Below are 25642 nucleotides of genomic sequence, written 5' to 3' on the forward strand. Positions count from 1 at the left end.
ACTCATATTTCATATTGTTTTAACTTCAGCACAGAAGTTGGGCCTCTTTGAACCTCCCCCATTGCCACTGTCATCAGATGAATGGGAAAAAGTGAAGCAAAGATCCATCCTGCAAGGGGAGTCCATGCAGCCGTGCCCAATATGCAAAGAAGAATTCGAACTTCGCCCGCAGGTGTTTAGCGTGAGCTTAGATAAGCAGGCCTGTGGGGCATTCTCTAGTGACTGGACTCTGAACTGGGGCTAAGGGAGTCCATGCTTCATTTTCCAGTCTCTTCCTCCTATGTGACCCTCAAAGACTTACATTTTGTTTCCATTAATTAAAGTATGTGTGTGAGAAAGAGCTAAACACCCTCATTAAACAGTCTTATTTACTGAATGCTATTAGTTCTCAAGTACAAAGTTTGTACAAAAGGAATGTTCCCCTTCCAGTGGCCGTGAGCAGCTGGGGGTGAGTGGGGACACTGCTGGGAGAGTACCGAGGGCAGAAGGATGGGAACTTTTAAGTTGTTTCGTGAATTGAAACCATAAAAGAAAAACCAAGCTTGAATATCTCCAAAGAATCTGTGGAAGGATCTTTAAGTAAAATCTTTTAACAATCTTTATTCATGAAAGTTTACCATAGTAAGATTGATGATAATATGCATAATATACAATCAATCTATGTCATCGGGGTTTTTTCTATACATACTTTGTCTGCCTAATTAAACTTTAATCTCCTGAAAGTTAGGGACTCTGCTATTCTTAGATTTTTTTTTTTTTTGAGCTAATGGCCACCGTGTAGGGATTTCTCACATGCATAGCATTATGCTCCCTACACAGAGGCACTTGGAACTTTGCTTTAAAAAATACAGCAAATACAGTTAAAGGCAGGCTTAAAATTCACAGCCTAGGAACCCCAGCTTTACCTACTATACTGGCACGTAAACCTTCAAACTTAATTTGCTTTAATAAGTTTCACTGTTAATGAGTTAGTTCACTGTCATAAAATTTTGTTCTTTACTAATTTGAACTCACACGTTATTTTAAACATACTTATTATGTTCTAGTTCTCTATCAGAACCTAATCTTACGTATATGAAAGTTGGATATTTCAGAAAGATATTAGCCCTTAAAGCACAGAAATACCTCTAGGATGATTTAGCATTTTAGTAGCAAAAGAGCTAATAAAGCCACAAGGAATCTTTCTGGCCCCAGCAACCTCTTTCTTAATTATGCTATAAATATCTAGCCTGACTGTGGTATGAAGAATGAAAGTTTGAAGTTGAATATCTTAAGGGGGAATCAGGATGCAACATGCCCACCATTTCTTCCATTTTGTTTTTTATAAATTTCTCACTATAGTATTTTTGGTTATAGATATAGACACGTGTTTATCTTGCATTTCTAGTTATTGTTCTCATGTTTAGCTTTTTCCTTAGTTATAAACAATAGTTGGCATTCTCCCGACATTTAATGATTTGAGAAGGCTTCGGTTAATCTCATGTGTCCCTGAGATAGGCATTATACCCCTTTAACAGATGAGGACATAAACAATTCACATGATCCACAGTAGGCCAGCTCAGGAAGTGTGCTTGGGACAGCTAGAATCTAATCTGAACTTCTGGGACATTTTTAGTGTATTCACCACCGCTGAATCGTTTATTTTTGTTATCTCAGAGAGTGCCAATAACAAATATTTATGGACAGTTAAAAGTATATTTTAAATATACAGAGTAAAATATTATTCAGTATAGATCATCAAATGTCTGTTGATAGATAAAAACACTCTGAAAGATGATTCTATAGAGAATGAGCAATTGAATACACGAAAGGTTGCTGTTAGATTCAAGGGTGATAATTAAGAAGGACCCTCATTACTGAGTTTTTCCAATTTAGGCTTATTGGTGGCAGGCAGTAAGTTTCGAGGAAAGGTTTTAGAACTTTCTAAGTTCTATTCTGACATTTCTTCCATTCTTCCCATTAAAGAAGAAAAGTGTAGACCGAACGAAGGCATGGGGGGGTCACTTTGAAACTGGAAAGTTTCACCAAGGTCAGGTGGCCCTGGGAAGGTGGAAGCCTGCACTGCTGGGGAAGTGCCTCTGCCGCCTGCCTCCGTCCCGCACATTCGGAGAGAGGCCGCGGGCGCCTGAGTCGCTTGTGCTGGCTGTCCTGGTCTCACCCCTCCCTGGCCTTTCCTTCCAGAAGAGCCAGCTACCTTTTTCTTCGTTCAGTCCAAGCTGCTTTGTCACAGCCCAGAATGTCATCGCTTGGTGGAGAATCTGGGTCACAGGAAGGTGGAATTTTCTGGAGACCACACTTTCTTTCCCTGCATTTAAAAAAGAAAAAGTGATTCATATGTCTCTAGGATGTATTGCTAATTAAATTTAAGAGTGCAGTTGAGTTGAACAAAGTCCTAAGAAAAGATGTTTGTTTTCCCTTCTCTGCTCCCCACCCCCAGCCTGGGTCCTCACCAGCGTGCACTCTCTCTTTGGATCTGCCCAGAAATACTTCTCTTTTGTAATTGTTTCAGTTTTAAATATACACTCATTCTACAGCAAACTTCATGTGTTCGTTTGATGTTTCAGATCGTTGTTAAGTTAGTTTTTCTTGTTGAGATTATATACCTGCGCTATGCTAAACTTAAACGCTAAATATTGTAAATATCGAAGTTGTTAATCGGCTTTTTAAATTTTTCAAAGAAACAACACAGCCTAACTTTTAAATAGTCAGAATTTTTCTTTTAATTAATGCATTTATGCTGCTTCTCTTTTAAACTAATTTAAACTGCAAACATCTGTCTTCTCGTGAACAGGTGCTGCTTTCATGTTCCCATGTGTTCCACAGGGTGAGTAACCCGCCTCCGTCCCATCCTGAAGTGCTCGCAGCATCCTGGTAGCTCAGAGGGGTGGAGCCTCGTCTCTCTCACTTAAAGGCTCCTAAAAGGAACCATTTATTTTATCCATAATCACCATTTACGCTTAGAAATATGACTTTAGGCTAGAGTACAATTCATCCTGTTTTGAAAAGGGTGAATTTTCTGTGGCAAAAGAGCCACAAATGTTTGTATGAGAGAGTGTGGCTGGTAAGGTACGTCAGAGTGGGTGACAGCTCTCGTCCTCTGAGTTCACTGCAGAGTCGCCCGTATGCGGGGACCATCCGCCTTCACACGAGGTGTTCCCAGAAGTTTTTGATGTATCTGCATGTATATTCTTGTAAAATACCATTTTGGGAACAAGTTTCAGGAAGAAGGTGTTAGCATCTGATGAAACTTCTCCCCTTCATAATCTGAATTGGGCTAAGTCTCATAATTATGAGAGAAAACAACACTATAATTACATTAGAAGTAAAAATGTTGCTTATAAGTAATTACTAGCAAAATTTTAAGTGAAATGTTTTTCTTCAGGCATGCCTTCAGGCTTTTGAAAAGTTCGCAAATAAAAAAACCTGTCCTCTCTGTAGAAAGAACCAGTATCAAACCAGAGTGATTCACGACGGGGCCCGACTCTTCAAAATAAAGTGTGCGGCCAGGTGAGGGGTCCCCGAGCCGCAGGGACGTGCCTGCCCATCTGAGAGGGTGCTCGGAGGCCTCTGGAAGCTGCTGGGGGGTCTTCCCTGTGGCCTCGCCGCGTCCCGGGGCTGGCACGGCGGGGCTGATGGGATTCTGTGCTCCAGGATCCAGGCCTTCTGGAGGGGACACGTGGTCAGGAAGTGGTACCGGGAGCTGAGGAGGACGGTGCCGCCCACGGACGCCAAGTTGAGGAGAAAGTTCTTTGAAGCAAAGGTGGGTGTGACCCTCGATGCTCCGGGCCGGGTCCCTGCCGGTGACTCATGGGTCATGGAGGCCAGCGAGGCCGTGAAACCCTGAGCCTTACTTCAGTTTGGGACTTTTTACAGATGGTTGAGATGCGGGCACCTTAAACTGGCTTTCTAACCCAGGCGGTCGATACTTTCAGATTTCCTCTTCTAGTCAAATCATAAAATTCATAAAATTGGAATAAGGTTAAATTCAAAGCAACTTCTGTTTGGCCATTTTATGACAGTTGTTTAAATAAACATCCCCTGAGAAATGGAAGGGAACTTAAAAAAAAAAAAAAAAGGCCCGCAGTGCTACCATTTTATTGAGGACCTCCTGGGGTCACCAAAATGCGAGCGTTTTAGAGACAAATAACTTCAGTTTCTACCCTTTCTTTTAACCATTTTTATCTGTACTTTTCGGCTTGTTTGACAGCTTTCTGTTATGTGCCTCATACAAAAAGGCCAGGCCCAGAGGAAGGAGCAGCTACCCGGGCCGCAGTCCCCGGTCTGCCCTCCCCAGCTCTGCGGCTTCAGGCCAACAGCTGCAGCTGTGGCCTCAGAGTCTGCGCCTGGGATGTGAAGGCAGTAATCCCTCCCTGCAGAGCTGCTCCAACCCTGAGAGTCGCAGCACACAGTAGGCACCTGAAAATTTGTATTTATTACAAATGTTAACATATTGTTCAAGTTAGTCTTTATGCTGTTTTAGATTTAGGGCTAGTCCACATTTCTTTAGGATAGACTGTATGAGAGTATGGTATTCTGACGATGTGACCCTCAAATCACTAAGATAAAACTCACAGTCATGCTTCCCTGTTACGGTTATTTGTGGAAGCATCACACACATTTATTTCGATCTTTTCTAAACGTACCTATTTTTTGGGCTGCACTCCCATGTGGAACAATGAGTGATAGAAAATTACCCTTCACTGTGTGCGGGATCCCCTTTCTTCCGCTGTATGACTTCCGTGGGCGTGTGAAGCGTAAGGACCTTGGCCCCGTGCAGCTGCCATCAACACATCACCCCCGTGCTGTCGTCCGACCCCCCGGCCTGCTGTCTGTGCGTCTCCTTCTCTGGCGTCTTGCAACTTCGCCCACCTTCTGTGTGCCAGGGTGGGAGGTGTGAGGGGGCTTCTTCACAGTGTCCCAGGACTGCGCGGGAATCCTAAGAGTAAGAGGATTGAGGCTCGACTCTAAAGCAGTGCGATAATAGATTTTTTTTTCTAATACCCTTCCTGATCGCTTAGGTAACTGTTCCAAGCAAGGTGGCTATCAGTATGTGCAAAAGAAAATCAGAATCATGGTTTATGTGATGTCTGTGCCTCAGACTTATCAAGAAAATATACTTGATTTGCCCTCAGGAGTAGGAGACCATTAAAGGCAGTATGTGAGCAAATGGCCTTAAAATACTGTGGATCTTGATGACGGAGGTTGAACAGTGGGTGGAGAGATTTGCTTCTGTGGCGCCGGCCGGCTGGAGATGCCCACGGTGCTGTCCCCTGTCCTGGCTCTAGGAGGCGCCCCTCTGGCAGGGTGGGCAGTTCCTGCAGCCGCTCTGGCCTTTGGAGAAGTCGGGGGCAGAAGCAGGGGGGTGAGAGGCTGTGATGGAGAATCTGGGATTCTACCTTGTTTTCCCCTAGTCAGTCATTCACACCCCTTCCAGCAGGACGGGGCGCGGAGGACGTCTGGGACAGGGGATGGGGTCCTGTTCTGTTGCACTTCTGATCATTTAGTAGATGACTCTTGCAATTTGATGATTTTTCCTACCTTTTCCAACTTGATGGAGCTCACATGCTGAGCTATAGGCATGATCTAGGAAGCGTTAATCCACGACTTTAAAATGCCAGTGTGCTTTAATGGAATTTGAAAGATGATTGAACTAGGTCACTGACTTTCATTTTACCCAGGATTCTATAGATATGTCCAGACTATGTGGACGCACACGAATGACAGTTTGAGAACTATGTCAGGAAATTACTATAAGCTATTGGGTGAACAACTGTCGAGGAACTGGATTTTCACACAATCTCAAAGAATCATCCCACACATCAGTGAGAATTTATAAAGAGAATGAGAAGTCTGCACACTGGAAAGGTCTGGTAGACATCTTCGCAGCCCAGTGACCACCACTAGCTGCACAGTGACCCATGGGTCCCTCACGTGCACGGGGAGCACTGGGACCAAACACCGCCTTTACACGTTCACACCAGAGCTGCTTCACCTGAACCCAGTCATGAGAACACACGTAGCCAGGTAAATCCAAAGTGAGGAATATTCTGCAAAGCAGCCGACTTCAATTGTAAAATGTTATAAAGAAGAGGAATGTTCTAGAACAAAGATGTCTGAGAGATATAACATTTAAATGTAATGAGAGGTCTTTGATTGGATCCTGGATCAAAACTAAACGTAAAACCAGTGCTATAATTGGGATATGTGGGGATATGAACATGAACCATATATTACACAGTAGTCATGTGTCAGTGGTGTGTTCATTGCAGTGTCACTGTCAGGTACAGTGTCCTGGTTCTCAGGAGTCACATGCTGAAGGATTTAGGGGTGAAGTATTGTGAGGTCTGCAGCTAACCCTTAAATAGATCACACACTCACATATACACATGTACATCCGAAGAGAGAATACAAATGCAGTGAAATGTTAACAATTAAAATGTAAAGATAAACTCTATATGAAATGTAGAACTAGGATGTACAGTTTCTAAATCCCAAGGAGTTGGGCTTGAGTCAGAAATGAGAAGGAAGGGGGGTGGGGGTTGGAGGGGAGGAGGAGAGGGTATAAACAAAAATGGAATTCACTCCTTACACCAGAATATATTCCATACAGAACAAAGAGTTAAACATGAAAACTTAAACATAGTAATTTTAGAAGAAGGCATTATAAAATAAATTCCTCATCTGGGAGTGAGAAGGACCTCTCTGGTAGGATCTGTAAAACGATAAACACACACACACAAACCATAAAGGAACGGATTGGTAACTACATAAAACTTCAAAACGTATGTATAGGGAGAAAATATTGAAAGACCAATGACAAATCAGGAAAACATATTTGCAATTCAAAGGACTAGAAGCAAATTTCCTTAATAAGTGACAAGCAGTTTACAGGACTACGGATACGTGATTACTATATAAAAAGACACTCAACCTTACTCATAATTAGAGAAAACTAAACTAAAGCAAAAATAAGAACCTATTTCACCTATTAGATTGGCAAGAATTGAAAATTTTGATGATGATTATCTAGAGCTGATAAGAAGGAGGGGGAAATAGACAGTCTTATAAGCCATTGGTAGAACTAAGAATGTACCATCCTGCTGGCTGACAGTTCCCTTTGATCCCTTCTCTAGAAATTTACCCCCCAGATATGCTCATAATGTTTTCTAAGATACATTCATGAGTATGTTAACTATAGCAATGATTATAAAAGAGGAAGAACCATAAACAACCCAAGAGCCCGCCACCAAGGAAGCATGCATACAATGATTTCTTCACAGCAATTATGAAGACCAAAGTGGATATATATGTGGTGATATAAAAAGATTTCCTACAGGGACTTCCCTTGCGGTCCAGTGGTTAGGGCTCTACACTTCCACTGCAGGGGGCACGGGTTCGATCCCTGGTCGGGGAAATAAAATCCCGAATGCCACGTGGCACGGCCAAAACATAAAAAAAAAAAGATTTCGTACAAGTCAGGAAAAGGCAACAAGAAAGGATAATGAGTAGAAAATGTCAGATGATAGGATAACAGTTACAACAAACAACGATTGAGATAAATTTCTGTATTAAACAACAGATTCTTGAATTACATTGAAAAAAATCTGCTAGTAGCTGCTTATGGGAGATTTGAACCAAATGAGACAAAAATGTTCTACACAAAGACATGCTCAAGAATAAATGAGGAATGCGCAAACAAAAGAAATAAAATAGAAAATCACAATAAAATAAATGAATTTTAAAGTGTATTTGGGAATCAAGAATCTAACATACACTATTCTGGTGTTCATGACACTGCTATTCTGTGGTACATAGCTAAAGCTGTACTTAGAGGACAGTAGTGTCAAGTACATTTATTATTGAACAAGAAAGATGAAAGAATAATGAACCAACCATTCAAATCTTTAAATGTAGGAAGTAGAAAGTATAAAAATAAAATAAGTAATTTATTAGGAAAAAAGTAAAACTGGTAAATGAAGCCAATAGCTGGTATTTTGGAAAAGAGAAACTATAAGATAAATAGCTCATCAGAGTTTAAAAAACATTAACAGTGAGGTGGATGGACCTAGAGTCTGTCATACAGAGTGAAGTAAGCCAGAAAGAGAAAAACAAATACCGTGTGCTAACACATATATATGGAATCTAAAAAAAAGAAAAAATGGTTCTGATGAACCTAGGGGCAGGACAGGAATAAAGACGCAGACGTAGAGAATGGACTTGAGGACACGGGGACGGGGAAGGGTAAGCTGGGACGAAGTGAGAGAGTGGCATTGACATATACACACTACCAAATGTAAAATAGATAGCTAGTGGGAAGCAGCCACATAGCACATGGAGATCAGCTCGGTGCTTTGTGACCACCTAGAGGGGTGGGATAGGGAGGGTGGGAGGGAGAGGCAAGAGAGAGGGGATATGGGGATATATGTATACATATAGCTGATTCACTTTGTTATACAGTAGAAACTAACACAACATTGTAAAGCAATTACACTCCAATAAAGCTGTTAAAAAAGAAAAAAAAGCTCTTCCAAAAAAAACAAAAAAAAAACAAAAACAGGAACAACTACGAGGTAAAGTCTCACCAGGGTTAAAACAAATTAGATAAAGCAGAATGCAGATACACAGAATGGGAGGCATAATCACATATGTGGAAATTATCTCTAAATTATAAAAGACTATTGTATACAACTTTGTGCTGTTAAATCTGAAAATATAATTGAAATTACCTCCTATAAAAATAGCAAACATAGAAAGAAATATAAAAATGACTGAGAAAGGGGCTTCCCTGGTGGTGCAGTGGTTACAAGTCCACCTGCCAATGCAGGGGACTCTGGTGGGTCCGAGCCCTGGTCCAGGAAGATCCCACATGCCTTGGAGCACCTAAGCCCATGCGCCACAACTACTGAGCCTGCACTCTAGAGCCCATGAGCCACAACTACTGAAGCCCGCACACCTAGAGCCCATGCTCCACAGCAAGAGAAGCCACCACAATGAGAAGCCCGCGCACCGCAACTAAGAGTAGCCCCCACTCACTGCAACTAGAGAAAGCCCGCGTGCAGCAATGAAGACCTAACACAGCCAAAAATAAAATAAATAAATTTTAAGAAAATGACTGAGAAAAATTATATTAAAGCATCTCAATCTTTACTGAAAATATATTAAATTTAACAGCCATTCCTAATAATGACAGCGAACTACAACTAAATGAAATTTCCTTGTCACAATAAAGACTATATATTGGAAACTAAAAACATATTATTTTAGATAGTGAAACCCTAAAGATGCAAAATAGGTTACCCACAATCACACTTTGGCCATTCCTTGCCAATGCAATAATACAAGAAAACAAAAATACAATGTGTGTGCATTATATAATCCATATTTATTATCTATACACATGGATTTTAAATCTGTAAAATCATTTGAAAAATTATTAGAACTAAACCATTAGATGTTCAAATTCAAGATAAATATGCAATAATAATTGCATCCTGTATAGCAACAATAATCAGATATAAAATGCAATGGAAAAGGATCCCTTTCATAATAGTTAATACCTAAAAATAAACTTACAAGAAATATACAAATACTGATAAGGAAAAGTTTTTCTGAGGATGACGTTGGCAACATGGCCAAATAAGTTGTCCCTCACTTGTATTCCCCCTAACCAGCAACATAGCTTGGCATTCATCCATGGACAAAACTGCCTTAGTGGGAACTGTGGGATCCAGCACCATAAGCCAAGAGACTCGGGAGGAGTCTCACCCACCCAAGCATCAGGTCACAGGCGCACACACCTTGGTCCAGGCTGTGGACCCTGAAGTGGCCCTTGAACCTGCTCCAAGCTGCCCCAGCCCCTCTCGCCTGCAGCCTGGGTGCCCCTGGAGAGCACTGCCTTAGACAATCACCTACCAACAAGAAGGCCTTTGTGGAAGCCCAGGTTTCCAAAGGCAAAGTTCCAGCACACTGTTGGAACAAAAAAAAAAATACAAGTTTGGACACATTGGAGAGGGAAAGAATAGCCTGACTTTACCCATGTCACCCTCCCCCCAAGGAAGCACAGCTCAGGGCCAAGTGATTTCTCCCACAGGGGAAAATGAGGTCATGTGAGTAAGTGCCTGGCTTCCCCAGCCATGTGGGACACTGCCAAAGAGGCTCATCTTTCCCTCACCCCATCCAGAGTACTGAATCATGAGCCACATGACTGGGGATGGAAAAGACTGGGGAAGCAGTAAATAGGACTCTCAGAGGACATTAAAGGGATATGGATCCTACCAACAGTGTTGAGGACTCCATCAAGAAGCCCACTCAGGAGCCATTGGGGATGCCTCTCCTGCAAATCCCTCTCCTGGCCCCAGCACGCCACGTGCCTCGCCCACACCATGTGGCTGGCTCCCTGGGTGCACCCGTGATAGTGAGAGCCAGCTTTGGCAGATAGCTAGTGAGCATGTGCAGAAAGCCAGCCCAGGTCTGCAGGCAGGGAGGCACCACCGACTTGAGCTCCAGCCTCATCTTGGGAAAGCAAAGGAGGCTGTCAGCACCTAGCCTGATATGTTGCAGGATTGAGAGAAGGCACACATGCTTGGAATTCTGCCACAGAGGGAGCAAGGAGCGTGGAGCAGGCGTATCCATAGACCGTCTGAGAAGCCTCAGTATCCCAGCAGGGCTGGTGGAAGGGATTTCTCTCCTGAAGTCAGTCAGTAACGACGGGGGGAGGTGACTGCTTCCTCAGATGCAAAGACAGCAACACAAGACTTCAAGGAACATGAAAATCAAGGAAATATGACAACACCAAAGGATCACACTAATCTTCCAATAACTGACCTCAAAGACACGGAGATCTGTGATTTATGTGATAAAGAATTCAAAATAAATGTTTTGAGGAAGCTCGATGAGCTACAAGAAAATACAGAAAAACCATTCAACGAAACCAGGAAAACAATACAGGAACCAAATGAGAAGTTTAACAAAGGGACAGAAAAAATTAAAAAGAACCAAGTAAATTCTGGAGCTGAAGTATACAATGAATGAAATGAAAAATTCAATAGAAAGCATCAACATTAGAATGGATCAACCAGAAGAACGAGCCTGTGAATTAGAAGACAAAACCTTTGAAATTATTCAGTAAGAGGAGAACAAAGAAAAAAGAAAGAAAAAGAGTGAAGAAAGCATATGTGATCTTTGGGATACAGCAGAAGAAACAATTTGGAAATTATTAGAGTCGCAGGAGAAGAGAGGGAGAAGGAGGCAGAAAGGATATAAAGAAACAATGGCTGAGAACTTCCCAGATGGGGGAGAGATTTAGATATCCAAGTGTATGAAGCTCATAGGTCACCAAACAAACTCAATTTAAAGAGATCTTCTCCAAGACACATTACAATAAAACTCAAAAATCAAAGACAAAGAGAGAATCTTAAAAGCAGCAAGAGAAAATAAGCTTGTAACTAACTTAACAACAAAATGCCCAAAGGCTAACAGTGGATTTCTCAGCAGAAACCTCATGGGCCAGAAGATGCCCAAGTGCTAAAAGGAAAACACTGCCAACCAAGAATACTCTATCTGGCAAAGATGTCCTTCAGAAATGAAGGAGAGATGAAAGACTTTCCCAGACAAACAAAAGCTGAGGGAGTTCATCACTAGACCTGCCTCACGAGAAATGCTGAAAGGAGTTTTTCAAGCTTAAAAGAAAGGATGCTAATTAGTAACATGAAAACATATGAATATATTCATCACACTTGTGAAAGAAAGTACATAGTCAAATTCAGAATATTCTAATATTGTAGTATTGTGGTGTATTAACCACTTAACTCTCTTATAAAGGTTAAAGGACAAAAGTATTAAAAATAACTATAGCTACAATAATTTGTTAATGAATATACACTATAAAAAAGATGTAAACTGTGACATCAAAAACACAAAAGGGGGGAGTAAAAGGGTAAAGTTTTTGTATGCAATCAAAGTTATCAGTGTGAAATACACTTATAGCTATACGATGTTTTATGTAAGCCTCATGGTAACCACAAAGCAAAACCCTACAGTAGATACACTAAGATAAAGAGAAAGGAATGAGTGCGTACCACTCTGGAAAGTCATCAATTCACAACGGAACGCAGCAAGTGAGGAAGAAAGGAACAAGGGAACTACAAAACAGCCAGAAGACAATAAGGTGGCATTAGTAAGTCCTTACCTATCAGTAATTACTCTTAATGCAAATGAATTAATTTCTCCAATCAAAAGGCATAGAATGACTGGATAGATAAAAAACAAAACTCATATGCTGCCGACAAGAGACTCACTCCACCATTAAGGGCACAAATAGGCTCAAAGTGCAGGAACAGAAAAAGATATTCTACTCACGTGGAACCCAAAAGAGAGCAGGGGTAGCTATGCTTCTGTTAGACAAAATGGACTTTAAAGCTGTAACAGACAGAGAAGGTCATTATATAATGATAAAGTGATTAATTCATCAAGAGGATATAACAAAAATTAACTCAAAATGCATTAAAGACTTAAACCTAAAGCCTGAAACCACAAAACTCCTAGAAGAAAGCACAGGAGCAGGGAATTCCCTGCCAGTCCAGTGGTTAAGACTTCACCTTCCAATGCAGGGGACGTGGGTTCGATTCCTGGTCAGGGAACTAGGATCCCACACCACGGGGCAAATAAGCCCGCGTGCCACAACTACTGAGCTCGCATGCCTCAACGAGAGAGCCCGTGTGCCGCAAACTACAGAGCCCATGTGCTCCAGAGCCCTCGTGCCACAACTAGAGAGAAACTCGCACACCACAACTAAGAGCCTGCGTGCTACAACTAAGACCCGATGCAGCCAAAAAAAGAAAAATAAATAAATAAAATAAAATAAATATTAAAAAAAAAGAAAGAAAGCACAGGGGAGACTCTTGACAATGGTCTTGGCAATGATTTTTTGGATATAACACCAAAAACACAAGCAACAAAAGCAAAAATAAATAAATGGACTACATCAAACTTAATAGCTTCTGCACATCACTGGAAACAGTCTACAAAATGAAAAAAGACAACTTACAGAATGGGAGAAAATATTTGCAAATCATATATCTCATAAGGGGTTTTTATCCAAAATATATAAAGAACACATACAACTCAATAGCCAAAAAACCCAAATGTCTGATTAAAAAACTGGGCAGAGGAGGTGAATAGGCATTTTTCTGAAGACATAACAAATGGCCAACAGGTACATGAAAAAGGTCTTCAGTATCACTAATCATCAGGGAAATGCAAATCAGCACCACAATGAGATATCACCTCACACCTCTTAGAATGACTGTCATCAAAAAGACAACAAATACCAAGTGTTGGTGATGTGGAGAAAAGGGAACCCTCCTGCACTGTTGGTGGGAATGTAAATTGGTGCAGCCTCTATGGAGAACAGTATGGAGGTTCCTCAAAAAATTAAAAGTAGGACTACCATATGATCCAGCAATTCCACTCCTGGGCATCTCTCCTTCCAAAGGAGATGAAATCAAGATCTCACAGAGATTTCTGCACTTCCATGTTCATGGCAGCATTAGGCACAGCAGCCAAGACATGGAAACAACCTAAGTGTCAGTCAACAGATAAATGGATAAGAAGATGTGGTACATCTACAGTGGAATTCAGCCAAGAGAAAGAAAGAAATCCTACCATTTGCAACAACATGAATGAACCTTGAGGACGTTATGCTAAATGGAATAAATCAGACAGAGAAAGACAAATATGGTATGATTCCACTTATGTGTAGAATCTAAAAAAGTCAAACTCACAGAAACAGAGCAGATGGTGGTGGCCAGGGGCTTGGGGAGAGGGGCGGGGGGAACGGGGAGATGCCGGTCAGAGAGCAAGCTTCCAGTTAGGAGATGTCCTAATGCATAGCGTGGTGACTACTGTTAACAGTATGGTATTATAGCCTTGAAAGTTGCCAAGAGATCTGAAACGTTCTCACCACAAAAAAGAAATGGTAACTGTGTGAGATGGTGGGGGTGTTAACTAACCCTCCGGTGGCCATCGTTTCCCAACATATAAATGCATCAAATCATCACATTGTACACCTTAAACTTACACCATGTTGTACATCAGTTATATCCCAATAAGGTTGTAATGAGGGAGAACATCCTTGTTAAATATCAAAATATATATAAAATTTTGGTAACTAAGATTCTTGTGAAATGTTAGATGAACAGGTGATGAACCAGTAGAAAGTCACCCACCTCAGTGCACAGGGATTCTAAGTCTACAGTAAAGGACACATATGAGATCAGTGAAGAAAAAGATTGAGAAAGTCAATTAATTTATGCATTCATGTGAAGGAGAAAAATAGACATTACTTCATACCTTATCCTCAAAAAAGTTCCACATGGATTAATTATGTAAATACTTTTTAAGTGAATAAATACAATTAGTAGAATACAACATAGATGTCGTACTGGGCACGGAGCTCTGCCCGCACTCTGGCAGGGGAACGGCCTGGTGACCCTGGTGTGAGGTAGGGGCTTCGAAAGCCCTCCTGACGCTGCAGGTGGAGCGAGGGGTCAGCGGCCCCCACCTCGCCAGGCCGCTGTGCAGAAAAGCACTGGACACACTGATGGTGGGCAAGGCAAAGTGACCGCCTTCACTTGGATTTTTAGTAGCAGTGGAGCATTGGCTTACGCATACATTAAGACACATATATTATTTAGGGGTTTCGGCTATTTTCTTGCGGTTTTTAAAAGATGTAATCCTGTAAGTAGAATAAGTATTTCACGGTGCAATACTAGAACAGCCTGATGATAAAGAATGTTAGACATATGAAACAACCCTGCACCCTGCGTTAGGAAAGAAAGAAATCATCATCCAGAGGTGCCTTTAGGAAAGACTTTTATCTTAGTTTAATAGTATACCCTATTTTACAAAAAGAATTAAATAGCATTTTTCTAATGATAGAAACTGAATTTTATTCAGTTCATCAAGGAACAAACGTGTGTTTCAGTAAAAAAATAAGTTTGAACTGCTCATTTTTCTTTAAATACCTGTAAAAATACTTTAACTTAAGCTTGTCCGTATAATGAGGCTTTAAAATCTAGAAATCACAGATGAAGATATTTAAAGTAAAAATATAACTCTTGGTCCTGGATTCTCATTATATTCATCTTTACAGTTTTTCAGAACTAAACTTGTATCCTGAAGCCCAGCTTCAGAAGAATTGGGGTCCGTAGGTTTCCTAGTAATAGATGCAGTGAAAGATAAATTCCAAAGCCAAAGTGAACAGTGAGTTTATCAAGGCTCCTTTGGGCGGGAGACTAGCTCTGTGACAGGGACATTCCAGGAGTGCCAGGTTTCCTGCACAGGCCTGCCTTTCAGCTCTGCATTTTGACACCCGTGTCTTCACCCCGTCACCCTCCTCACAACCTAAATGTGCACAGAACTTTAGATCAGTGGACTATTAGGGATCCAGTGTTTGAATTTTAGAAATTGGAGCATTTACGAAGCAAAATGTGCAGTGACTACAGTATCAGGTATGGTAAAATTCTTCATTATCTGTGGAACCACAGTTCTTGAATCTGGGGTGACGTGCAACCACCAGCCACATTTCTAAGCTGTATCTCCATACTCACCACTGGTGACAGTTAAATTAATGCAAATTCGTCTTATGTTTAGTCTAAACAATTGAAATTGCAAATTACTAGAAGAAATAGATCATGTGATGCATCCCGCTGTCCAAGGCAGATAGATAAATGTCAGATCCACCGCCTCATTAGTCAGTGAGACCAAGACGTTGCAGCAGCTTCTGCCTTCTCCCCCAGCAGCCTGCTGCCATTCTGTACTCCAGTGGTCTCCAGACCTTTGGAGTCTACAGATGGTCAAAGAGAGACTCAGGGCTCCAACAAGGTCACTGCCAACTTTCAAAACCTTTCTATTTTGCGAAGTAAGAGTTAAAACCAAGCATCATACACCATCAGAATCATCTCATAAAAGGAGGACTATTTTTCAACACCAGGAAAACTGGAAATACTTGACCACACTCTAAAGGATATGCCTTTACACTGAACCATTTCGCTTTAAAAAATTTCACTCCACTGAATTCACTTTTTTTCTTTTCTGGCAGATGGGTGAAAACTTCTTTGTCATACTTGGGAACCACTGGTTTAATTACCTTCAGGGAAAAGAAGTCTAATCAACAGAAAAGAAAGGCAAAGAGGGATAATAATGTGATATTTTTAGGCACAGTAAATGAGGAAGTGCTTGTTTCCTTTAAAGTTTCAAGCTCTCACCAAGATGGATATGTTTTTAATACTCTAGATTAGATTAGCTCAGGCCATTCTATTTTTATAAATTAATCTATCTTACTTGCAAAAGAACTGTGGCCTTGCATTTTCACTCTTCTGTTGCAGAGGGGATTAATGAAGTCTTTCCTTACCTTAGTTTTCCTGCATCTACTGGGTCTTAACTAATTAGTAGAATACAGGGGTCATCTTTCTACAAATAGTCATGCTTCCATATGCTGAGGATTTCTCTTCGCAGATCTGCCTTGCTTTGAAATATCACTGGCACATTCCTAACAAGACTGAAGCAGAGCAAAGTGAAGTTGTGTTACACTGTAGGTTCTTTTAAATAGATGGCAGTCCCGTGGTAAGAACTGCGCGGGTCAAATGTTGCGTTTTGTACCCACAAGTAAGTGTCAGAAGTAACCTTGAGTCAGCAGCGCCTTTGTCATGGAGGGCGCTGGGGCCGTAGGGATGATCCAGGAGGCCTGGTGCGCTCCTGCGTCGTCTGGTGAACTCAGATCAAAGCCGCCTGGAGAGGTCACTAGAGCTGCTGTGCTCATACCTGTCACCAGTGTGTACAGAAAGCCCAAGTGTTGCCCAGAATGCAGTGGTTGGTCCTTGAATGCCTTTGATCCTTATCTAGAAATTCTGCTAGCATATGTCATATAATTGAGGTATGGCCTTTTATTGCTGCAATTAAAACTTTTCAAATGCATTATACTATCTCAACCCAAGCTAAAAGTCCTGAGCATTGTTTAAAAAGTGAGGTTAGGGATTTGTCAGATGCTGTGGGTGACTTTAGGGGCTGCCGCTCCCACACCCTCCCGCAGGAGATTTCTCTTACTTTTTTTCATTTACATCTCGCCAAACAGCATAATGGTCTTAAAGTTTGTTTAGTCCTTTGACTTCCTTTATCACATAGAGATGGCAAACATTCTGTTGCTAACTTGAAGTGGCTCCAAGCAGCAAGACGGGGAGGATATTAAACCAGTAAAAGCTTATCAACTGATTCATTGATATGCTGTAAATTCCAGGCTTTTCACTTTGCTTTTGAGGGCGGCCGTAAGTCAACACATTAGTAAGCAATTGCTGACATCAAGATGGATGCTGAGAGGGGCCTCCTGGGCAGACAGAGTTCACCTGGGCACTTTTGTTAGTATATTTTTTTTACTGTTTAGCCAGGATGTACTTGTAAATGACCAGTAATTGCTTTATATATCAATAACCTGAATTCGTAATTACTTAATTTATCAAATATCTGAAATGTGAGACTGAAAAAGAAAAATATAAGAAGATATTCATTTTTTTAATTGAAAATTTTATGTATTTTGTCCGTAGAATTAATATTAACCACTAGTTTGAAAACTAGAACTCAATCTTCTTTGCGTGTGTGGTGCTTGCCTTTTCAATCACTGAAGGCCTCTGACCCGTGTGACAGTGAGGCAGTAAATAGGAGAAGGATGCTAATCACACAGGAATTTGACATTTAAGAAATATTTCATAATAGCTACACTTAGGACATTGCTCTGACCTGGCCACGATAGGTAGTCCGTAAATATATGCTGATTTAAGTTTTTAAAATATTACCCTTGCTAACTGTCCAATACTTGAAGCACAAGAATAAAGACGGTCACATCAGTTCACTTTTAGAAATTTGCCATAAATATATACTGAAGGATTTCCGGTATGTTTATTAACAAGCTAACGTCAGTGTTATAATTAGAAGCCAAACATTGATGCTTCACTGAATCTTGACACCGCAGGCTCCTTCAGCACCATTCCACGCAGACACTGTCCTTTTTTTCAATCCCTACAAAGGAACTTGTACTGCACTCATTTAGAATATGCACATTAGGGCATGTATGTGTCTCCATTTCTAATCTATTGCAAACTAAAGTCGACATTTTTTATTGAACGCCAAGGGCCTCGCCAAGATGAATCTAAGGAACGAGGAGATAAGAAATACACACAGGAAAAATGTATGAGCACCCAGCCGGTGACAAGTGTCAAGCGAAGGGGCCAAAAGTGCTCTCTGGGCGTCCGGAGAGAGCGCACGTCCAGCCCAGGCGCGGGGGACGCACGGCCGTGCAGAGGTCGCAGGGACAGAGGAGCATGACGGTCATTCGTGGGCTGAGTCTGGCCAGACCGGAAGATCCCTACGGGAAAGTAGTGCCTTTCCTGAGGAGAGGCGGGGGCGAGGGCCGGGGAGGAGAAGCTGGCATCAGGGATGGAGGGCGAGGTGGGGACGGCAGTGTCCCCTGCAGGCGGTGAGGGCGAGGGAGCAGCTGGGGGCGCCTGGCCCACGCCTGCCCGCCCCTCCTGCCCCTGCACGTCGCTGTCAGACCCTCTCTTCCGCACCCTCTCCCGGCCCCACCCCGCCTTCCTGCTGGGTTGGGCGCCCTTGTCCTTAAAGGAACAAGATGTGCTCCGGCCCAGCCCGGCCTGGCCCAGGCTCCTCTGGGACCCGTCTTTGCTTTCTATGCCTCACCCTGCCACAGCTAAACGGCAGGGTAAAGGCAAAATTACTTAGCTTAGGTTGAATAACGTGCATTTTAAGTCTTTAACCACCACTGCATATAAAGGGGATTGTTATTTTTCTCATTTACGACATGCTTTCCATTTAAGCCGAGGAAGAAAGCATGGTCGTTAACGAGTGTGAACGTGATGCCAGGTGTGCCAGGCAGGCTGGCGGACAGGAAAATACAAACGAGCGCACCTGCGTCCGGCACTGACCCTGCACCTCGCCCGTTCAGAACGTGGTTCCAGGTGGGGAGCCGCTGTTTTCAAGCGGCCTCCGCAGACCCGAGCGTCGCCCCGGAGCCCCTGCCTGCTTCCCCACCAGACTCACGGCCTCCTCTGGGTGCGCCCCACCTTCCTGGAGGGAAAGAGGCAGGAAACACTCTGTTGAAAACGGTATCAGTTTCAACCAGCCGTGTCATGGGGAAAACCCCGAAGGGACGAAGGCGCAGGGAGCCGACTGTGAGGGTCGGAGGCCAGCGTGGCCGGCCGGGCGCATTAAGACCCGCCCTCCGCACAGGCACTAGCTGCATCTGCGAAACTGACGAGCCCGTTTCTTCAGCAAGTGTTTCTGCTGTGTCCCCCGTAGTTGGCGTACAGAGCGACCCACAGACAGACAGAGGCGGGGACCCAGGGAGAGCTCTGCACGGTGGGCCAGCGTTGAGTGCAGCACTCCCAGCGCCCGAGCTGACAGTGAGAAGGAATGGAGGCGGCCCGCAGCGCAGGGAGGCGACATCGGGATCGTCCCCACTGGGGCCACGTGGGACCCAGCAGCGTGCACACCAGCTCCAACTCAAGCCGTGAGAACTCAACGTGTAGGAAGAGCACCACAGAGATACCTCGCCACACACGTGACAGCATTAACATATATATACAGAGAGGGATATATAAATACTCGTGGCCTCCACATTTACTCTTGCTCTCTTAAGTGACCTTTGAAAGCTCACGGGGACACCTCACACTTGGAGTTGGGTGGTTACATCTCCAGGAATGATGACTAAAGCTGTGTTAAATAACTTTGACTCAAAAATTAATCGGGAAACTTCTATGACGGCAGTTCTCAAGCATGAGTGAGCATCAGAACCCCCTGGGGGTGGTTAAACCACAGACGGCTGCTTCCTACCTGCAGGTTCTGACCCAGGAGGGCTGGGCTGGCCCGGGAGTTGGCATTGCTGACAAGTTACCAGGTGATGCAGATGCTGCGGGTCCGGGGACCTCACCTGAGAAGAAGCATTGCGATCCTTTCACACCAACCTGTCTCCTCCAAGTAGCACTTCTGTTCAGAACTAATTTGAGAACATACCTCATAATCTGAGATACTCTGTACGGTCTGGAATAGAACGTGATCCTTTTTATTCTGAGGTATAATTTTGGAGGGAGGAAAGACCTTACCTTACAGGTCTAGATGGGAAATATCTCACACTTCAAGAAAACCCAATTTACAGAAAACTTGAATTATAAAACATTAATTGGAAGGCAGTTGTATGCATTTCCAAGTAATTCTTCCTTTTATGAAGTATAGGGAACTCTTCTACTTTCAATAATTTATTTGGAGTTTATCAGGTATTTGAAAGGCTGAGGAACAGAGAAAATGAAACACTGCCAGCTGGAGCCCATAAGCTAGGATCCAGCTGCCAGGCAAGTGTAATTAGAATCAGCAAGAAACAGAATTGGATTCACAGATGGAAAAGCATCTTCCTCCAGACCTCCAAGTATGGCTGAAAAACAACTGCATGCAAAACCCCAAATCACAGGTGCCTGGATTCAAACCCCATGGGCCGCCTGCCGTGTTACAGCACGGCCTTTCCCTGAAACCCAGCACGCATCCTTGTTAACACCCAGGGACCAAGGCTGGGCAGGCTCGCTCACCACAGCCGCTGCCCCCTTCCCGCGCAGGCTCGAGTCTTCTTGCGGGACGGATGGGAATTGGAAGGGAACACCAGGTCCGTGAAGGCACCTTCTGATGGAGGTGACTTACACAGACATGGCCTCCCGCCAGGTTGTCCACATAAAAACAAATGAACAGACAAACCGCGCACATGGGATGTCCAGTAGAGTAGGATACTTGAAATGGGAAAGTCCTCCACGTCCACGGAGAACATGTTCCGCGCATCACACACCTAAATGACTGCGAGGTTTGATGGGCTGAGTTCCTTTCATCCTGCCCAGTTCCATGAAACAGCCACAATCTCTCAACCAGGACACTGCTAATTGCTGAAACAAATAACCCCCTAATTTCAGCAACTGAAAATAGAAGCTTCAGTGACCTGAGTCGCAGCATGCCACCCTGTGGGACACAGATACTGTCCCCCCCATCCTTTTGCCCTACCATCCCCTGGGCCTCAGAGACCTGTGTGTCCAGCCCAGAGACCCCAGTCCCATTGGAAACGCTGTGTCACGTGCCCCACCTAGCACAGGGGGAATGGGGAATGTGGTTTCTGGATGGGATGCCAACTTCTGCAGACCGCTCTGTGCTGGGGAAGGACGAGCAAGACAGCCAGCAGGTGACAGCCACCACTGTCACACCCTTTAAACAACAGATCACCCCTACCATTTACATCAGTCTTCAAACAAAGGAGCTATCGGAGTGGCCCTGGGTTGGCTACCTCTCCGTGCCCAGACGTGAGGTCACTCCTTTCTAGTGTCTTTCTGAGCCGCCAGGCCACGCTGTCCAGTGCAGGGAGCCACGAGCCACCTGTGGCCGTCCAGTCCAAATGGAGATGTGATGCGCGTGCACAGCATGCTCGGATTTCAAAGCCTTTCAGGAACGAAAGAATACAGAGATCTCAACAGCTTATTCAACGGATACATTTTGAAGTGATAAATATTTTGGATATGTTGGGTTACGTAAAATATTAAATTTAATTCCACCTATTTAGAAACTTTTCTTAATGTGGCTCCTATAAATTTTAAGATTAGACATGGCTCACGTGACATTTCTTGCAGACGGTGTCGATCTAGACTAGCTGGTGAAGTCTCACATTTTAGAAAGTTCTAAAACAATTATACTAAAAGGATTTTTTCCAAGTATATCATACAGCACTTTGAGAAGATCGGGGAGAGAAAAAGAATAAGACCAAATACAGCCCTATCCCCAAATCTCTTTAATAAAAACCATTTACTCCTGTGCCCCAGCTGTTCACAGGCCTTTTTCTTTTCTTTAAATTTTTATTGGAGTGTAGTTGATTTACAGTGTTGTGTTAGTTTCAGGTGTAAAGCAAAGTGAATCAGTTATACATATACATATATCCACTCTTTTTTAGGTTCTTTTCCCATATAGGTCATTACAGAGTACTGAGTAGAGTTCCCTGTGCTATACAGTAGGTCCTTATTAGTTACCTATTTTATATATAGTAGTGTGTATATGTCAATCCCAGTCTTCCAATTTATCCCTCTCCCCTCACCCCCTGGTAACCATAAATTTGTTTTCTAAATCTGTGACTCTATTTCTGTTTTGTAGATAAATTCATACTGAGTGAAGTAAGTCAGGCAGAGAAAGACAAATATATGATAGCGCTTGTATGTGGAATCTAAAAAAAAGGGAGGGGGTACAAATGAACTTGCCCAGTCTTTTCTCATAAGATTCCCTCAACAGCGAATGTAACTTGCCCAACGTCACTCAGCTGGTAACTGAGAGTCTGGATTTGAACTCACAGTGATAATCCAGGTCTTTACAACATAACTGAAATCCATGAAACTCTTTTTTCTTCCCAGCCCATCTAAGGAGACCGACTTCTGGAATCTTGAAGCCCTTTGGAATCACAATATCACTCACCTATCTAGGCATCCCTGCTAATGTGTATGTTCTTGAAAAATCATGCAGGACTTATGGGAAAATGGGCAAGCCATCTAAAACCTGCGCAACTGTAACCAAAACACTAACAAAAACCCTAAAAAGTTTAAGACGTTAAATTTCTAATAAACCAATAACTATACGACCTTGTGTTTTCTAAAAAGGAGTGGATGGCATCTTGATGGAAGGGTATACACAGAGGACTTAAAGATTCCTAATTTGGGAGATTACAATTCACAGAGATCAGAGAGACTCACACAGTAAATATTTCCAAAGGCCAGACTGAGTCCAGAGCAGGGAGGCTGGAGGATATCACAGTTTCGCTACTTTGCAGTGAGCAACTGTTACCACTTAATGGACCAAAAATGCACACACTTTGGTCCATCTGGGGGAAGTCATGCATGAGTGCACGTACCTCCCACGTGATCTAGGCATGTTGCATTTTACGAATCACAGGTGAGGGAACTTGCACTGCAAATGCATGCATTCATCCTGGCAATTCTGGTTTGCTGCCATCAGGAGGCGACAGCATGCCACAGCCAACAACTAACTCATTTGTCCTGAGATCACTGTGCTTTTCTAAATCTTTTTGTATCAAAATATAGACCTTTATAAAAGGACTGAGCTTGGCAGAACATTAGAGACTGTATTTAAGGCTAATAGTTCTAAAGCAGAACAAAAGTTTGAGATAAATTGTAACACGCCGTCTCCATATTTACGCTAGCAGTGAAAACAGGATTTTAAGGTAAGTCCTAAAGATGTGTTCTGTAGCAAGGGGACATACAATTGTCCATAAACTGATTAACTCAGCTTATTTTCTAAGGTCCTTAGGCAAGGGGTGGGGTTCAAAATTATGATTTTAGAGCTCAGTGAGAAAAGCAGAATGAGTAACCGGTTTGAAAGAAGGAGATAATCTTTCTCTTGGCAAGATTACTTTCTAAATGTTTTTTAAAAAGCATTTTTTGAAACGTTCACACTAAAATGATCATTCATAATCTGCAACCACAGGGGAAGATGCTGTGGAGCAAGGGGAAGCGAAGCAGCTCTCATTAGCGATAGCCTGGTGGTGGCCCCAGGAAAGCGGCCCTGTGCAGTGACCATCCCCGTGAAGACTAGAGTAGCTGATGCCAGACCAGGATGACCATGTGACTACCTGTGCAAAATTCTAATCCTTTCTCCTCTCAACTTCTCATCAATGTATTCCCTGCTAACGAGCAAGGCTTACAACCAGGTGCCCCGTTCTGGTAAAATCTCTGCACCAATTCTCTGGACTTGGAGTGATTAAGGAAATCGCCGTGTGTCTATTTCCCCAAGAAGTACTATTGAGAGGCAGGGCCTTAGGGAAATTAGCAGGAAGGGTGGTCGGGACTCAAGAAGGTGCTTCCCTTCAACCTCCCTCCGGAACTTCTCACTGCCTTTGTGTAAGTGTGCCCCCGCCGTGTCCCCAGTTCACAGAAATCAGCCACCGCCTGCTGTGCTCCTACCACACGGACATAGACGAGCTCTTCTCAGAGATCGACCGCTGCCTGGCCCTCAACCGCAGCGTGCTGCAGCAGCTCGAGGACAGGTGTGGCCACGAGCTCACGGAAGAGGACTGGGGGAAGATCCAGACACAGGTAGGCTGTGCCCGGGACAGGGCAGCCAGCGGCTCTGCAGTGCTGCCTCGGGGGGGACCCACCAGGAAAGGGGGGGCCCGGCCTGGGCCCGCACCACGTGGGGCCCCAGGACCTTCACCACCCACTCTGGGGTGAGCGCCAAGGCCCTTGAGTGTGAAATTCTGCTTTGATGATGGCATTTTGTGAAAGCGCCGAGGGAAAAGGCTTCCCTACGTGCTCTTCCCCCGCCCCCTGGAGTTTCCCCGCAGGTCCCAGCCTGCCCTCCTCTTGCATCTGTAGGAGCCGTGAAAGAACGACACTCCAAATCCCACAGAGGAAACACTTGCTTAGAAAATCACAGAAAGAGGAAAATGTATAAAGAAGTTTAGCAGCTACATAGTATCAAGAATTTTGAAAAAGACTACTCTTCATTGCTTAATTAAAAGAAAATCTATATTATTAATGTTCAGCATTTTATAAAGTATTTGTGTTTCAAAATGGGTTATCCCAGGTGGGTTACTATCCCTTTCCATTTTTCACAAGAGTAGCAGAGTACGTATATAATTAATGTTATTTTAACACAGAATGAAATGTCTTCATTTTTAGAAGATCCACGTCTGTCAGTATACAGTTCTCACTTAAATTTCCGGAACTTCCTATCACGATGAAACCAACCACCTGCGTGACAAACCCCCGTGTCCTTCTGTGTTGCAGGCCCTGCTCCGGGAGAGCCCCGAGTGCTCCATCTGCCTCAGCCCGCTCTCCGTCGGCGGCCAGGCTCACCCGGCCCCCTCGGCACGGCACACGGCCCTCCTGTCCTGCTCACACGTGTTTCACCACACGTGTCTCCTTGCTTTGGAGGAGTTCTCCTTGGGGGACAGTTCTCCCTTCCACGTGTGTCCTCTCTGCCGCTCTTGCTATCAAAAGAAAATTCTTGAATGTTGAATTCACAGGAATAAAATTATATAATTCGGGGGGAAAGGTTTACCTTAATTTTGGTAGTTGTACTTAGGAAAGCTAACGATATTTTAAAAGCTGGCAACCCATCCAATTTTAGTCTTTATAAAAAGAAAACTTCAGATTCATGAGTTTAATCAGTTAAGTGAGGAATGGACTAAAAACTTCTGTCTCAGAGGTTCTGTAATTTGCTGATTTGCTCTGCCTCTAGTGGGCCAGCTGGAATTGCTCGTAACAGTAAAGGGACTCCCTTCTGACACAGTAGCCTGGCTCACTGGCCCATTTCCACAGCGGTTCTGATTGGCCCGCAGGGGGGCTGCTGGTAGGGTTACAATACTCTGTCTTCCCAGGCCTGGCCCCCGCGTGGCTGGGTACTTACCTACAGCTAGTGTCGACCACAACCTAAAGGTCCTCTGCCACTCCTAATTCTTGTTTGGTAGTGACTGCTTTATTTCTATAGGATAAATTACTGTTGTACTTCAGCACTTTGAATATATAAACCCAAGATATGAAAATAAAAT

At 43.4% G+C, this 25642-nt stretch overlaps 1 protein-coding gene across 5 annotated transcripts in view; it reads left to right on the forward strand.

The window, feature by feature from the left end:
• RNF32 (ring finger protein 32) overlaps positions 1 to 25109 on the forward strand; it is a 41819-nt gene extending 16710 nt beyond the window's left edge. For 4 of the 5 annotated variants that reach the window (XM_061198219.1, XM_061198221.1, XM_061198217.1 and 1 more), the window contains exons 4-9: positions 30 to 172; positions 2792 to 2824; positions 3383 to 3507; positions 3652 to 3760; positions 24018 to 24185; positions 24879 to 25109. In XM_061198219.1, coding sequence (XP_061054202.1) covers positions 30 to 172; positions 2792 to 2824; positions 3383 to 3507; positions 3652 to 3760; positions 24018 to 24185; positions 24879 to 25109 — 809 coding nt within the window. Of the gene's footprint in view, positions 1 to 29; positions 173 to 2791; positions 2825 to 3382; positions 3508 to 3651; positions 3761 to 4207; positions 5201 to 24017; positions 24186 to 24878 lie in introns of those variants that run through there. The other variant, XM_061198222.1, reaches the window with a different exon arrangement.
• Positions 25110 to 25642: the final 533 nt, after the last annotated feature.

Source organism: Eubalaena glacialis, chromosome 8 (assembly GCF_028564815.1).
Source record: "Eubalaena glacialis isolate mEubGla1 chromosome 8, mEubGla1.1.hap2.+ XY, whole genome shotgun sequence".
NCBI lineage: Eukaryota > Metazoa > Chordata > Mammalia > Artiodactyla > Balaenidae > Eubalaena > Eubalaena glacialis.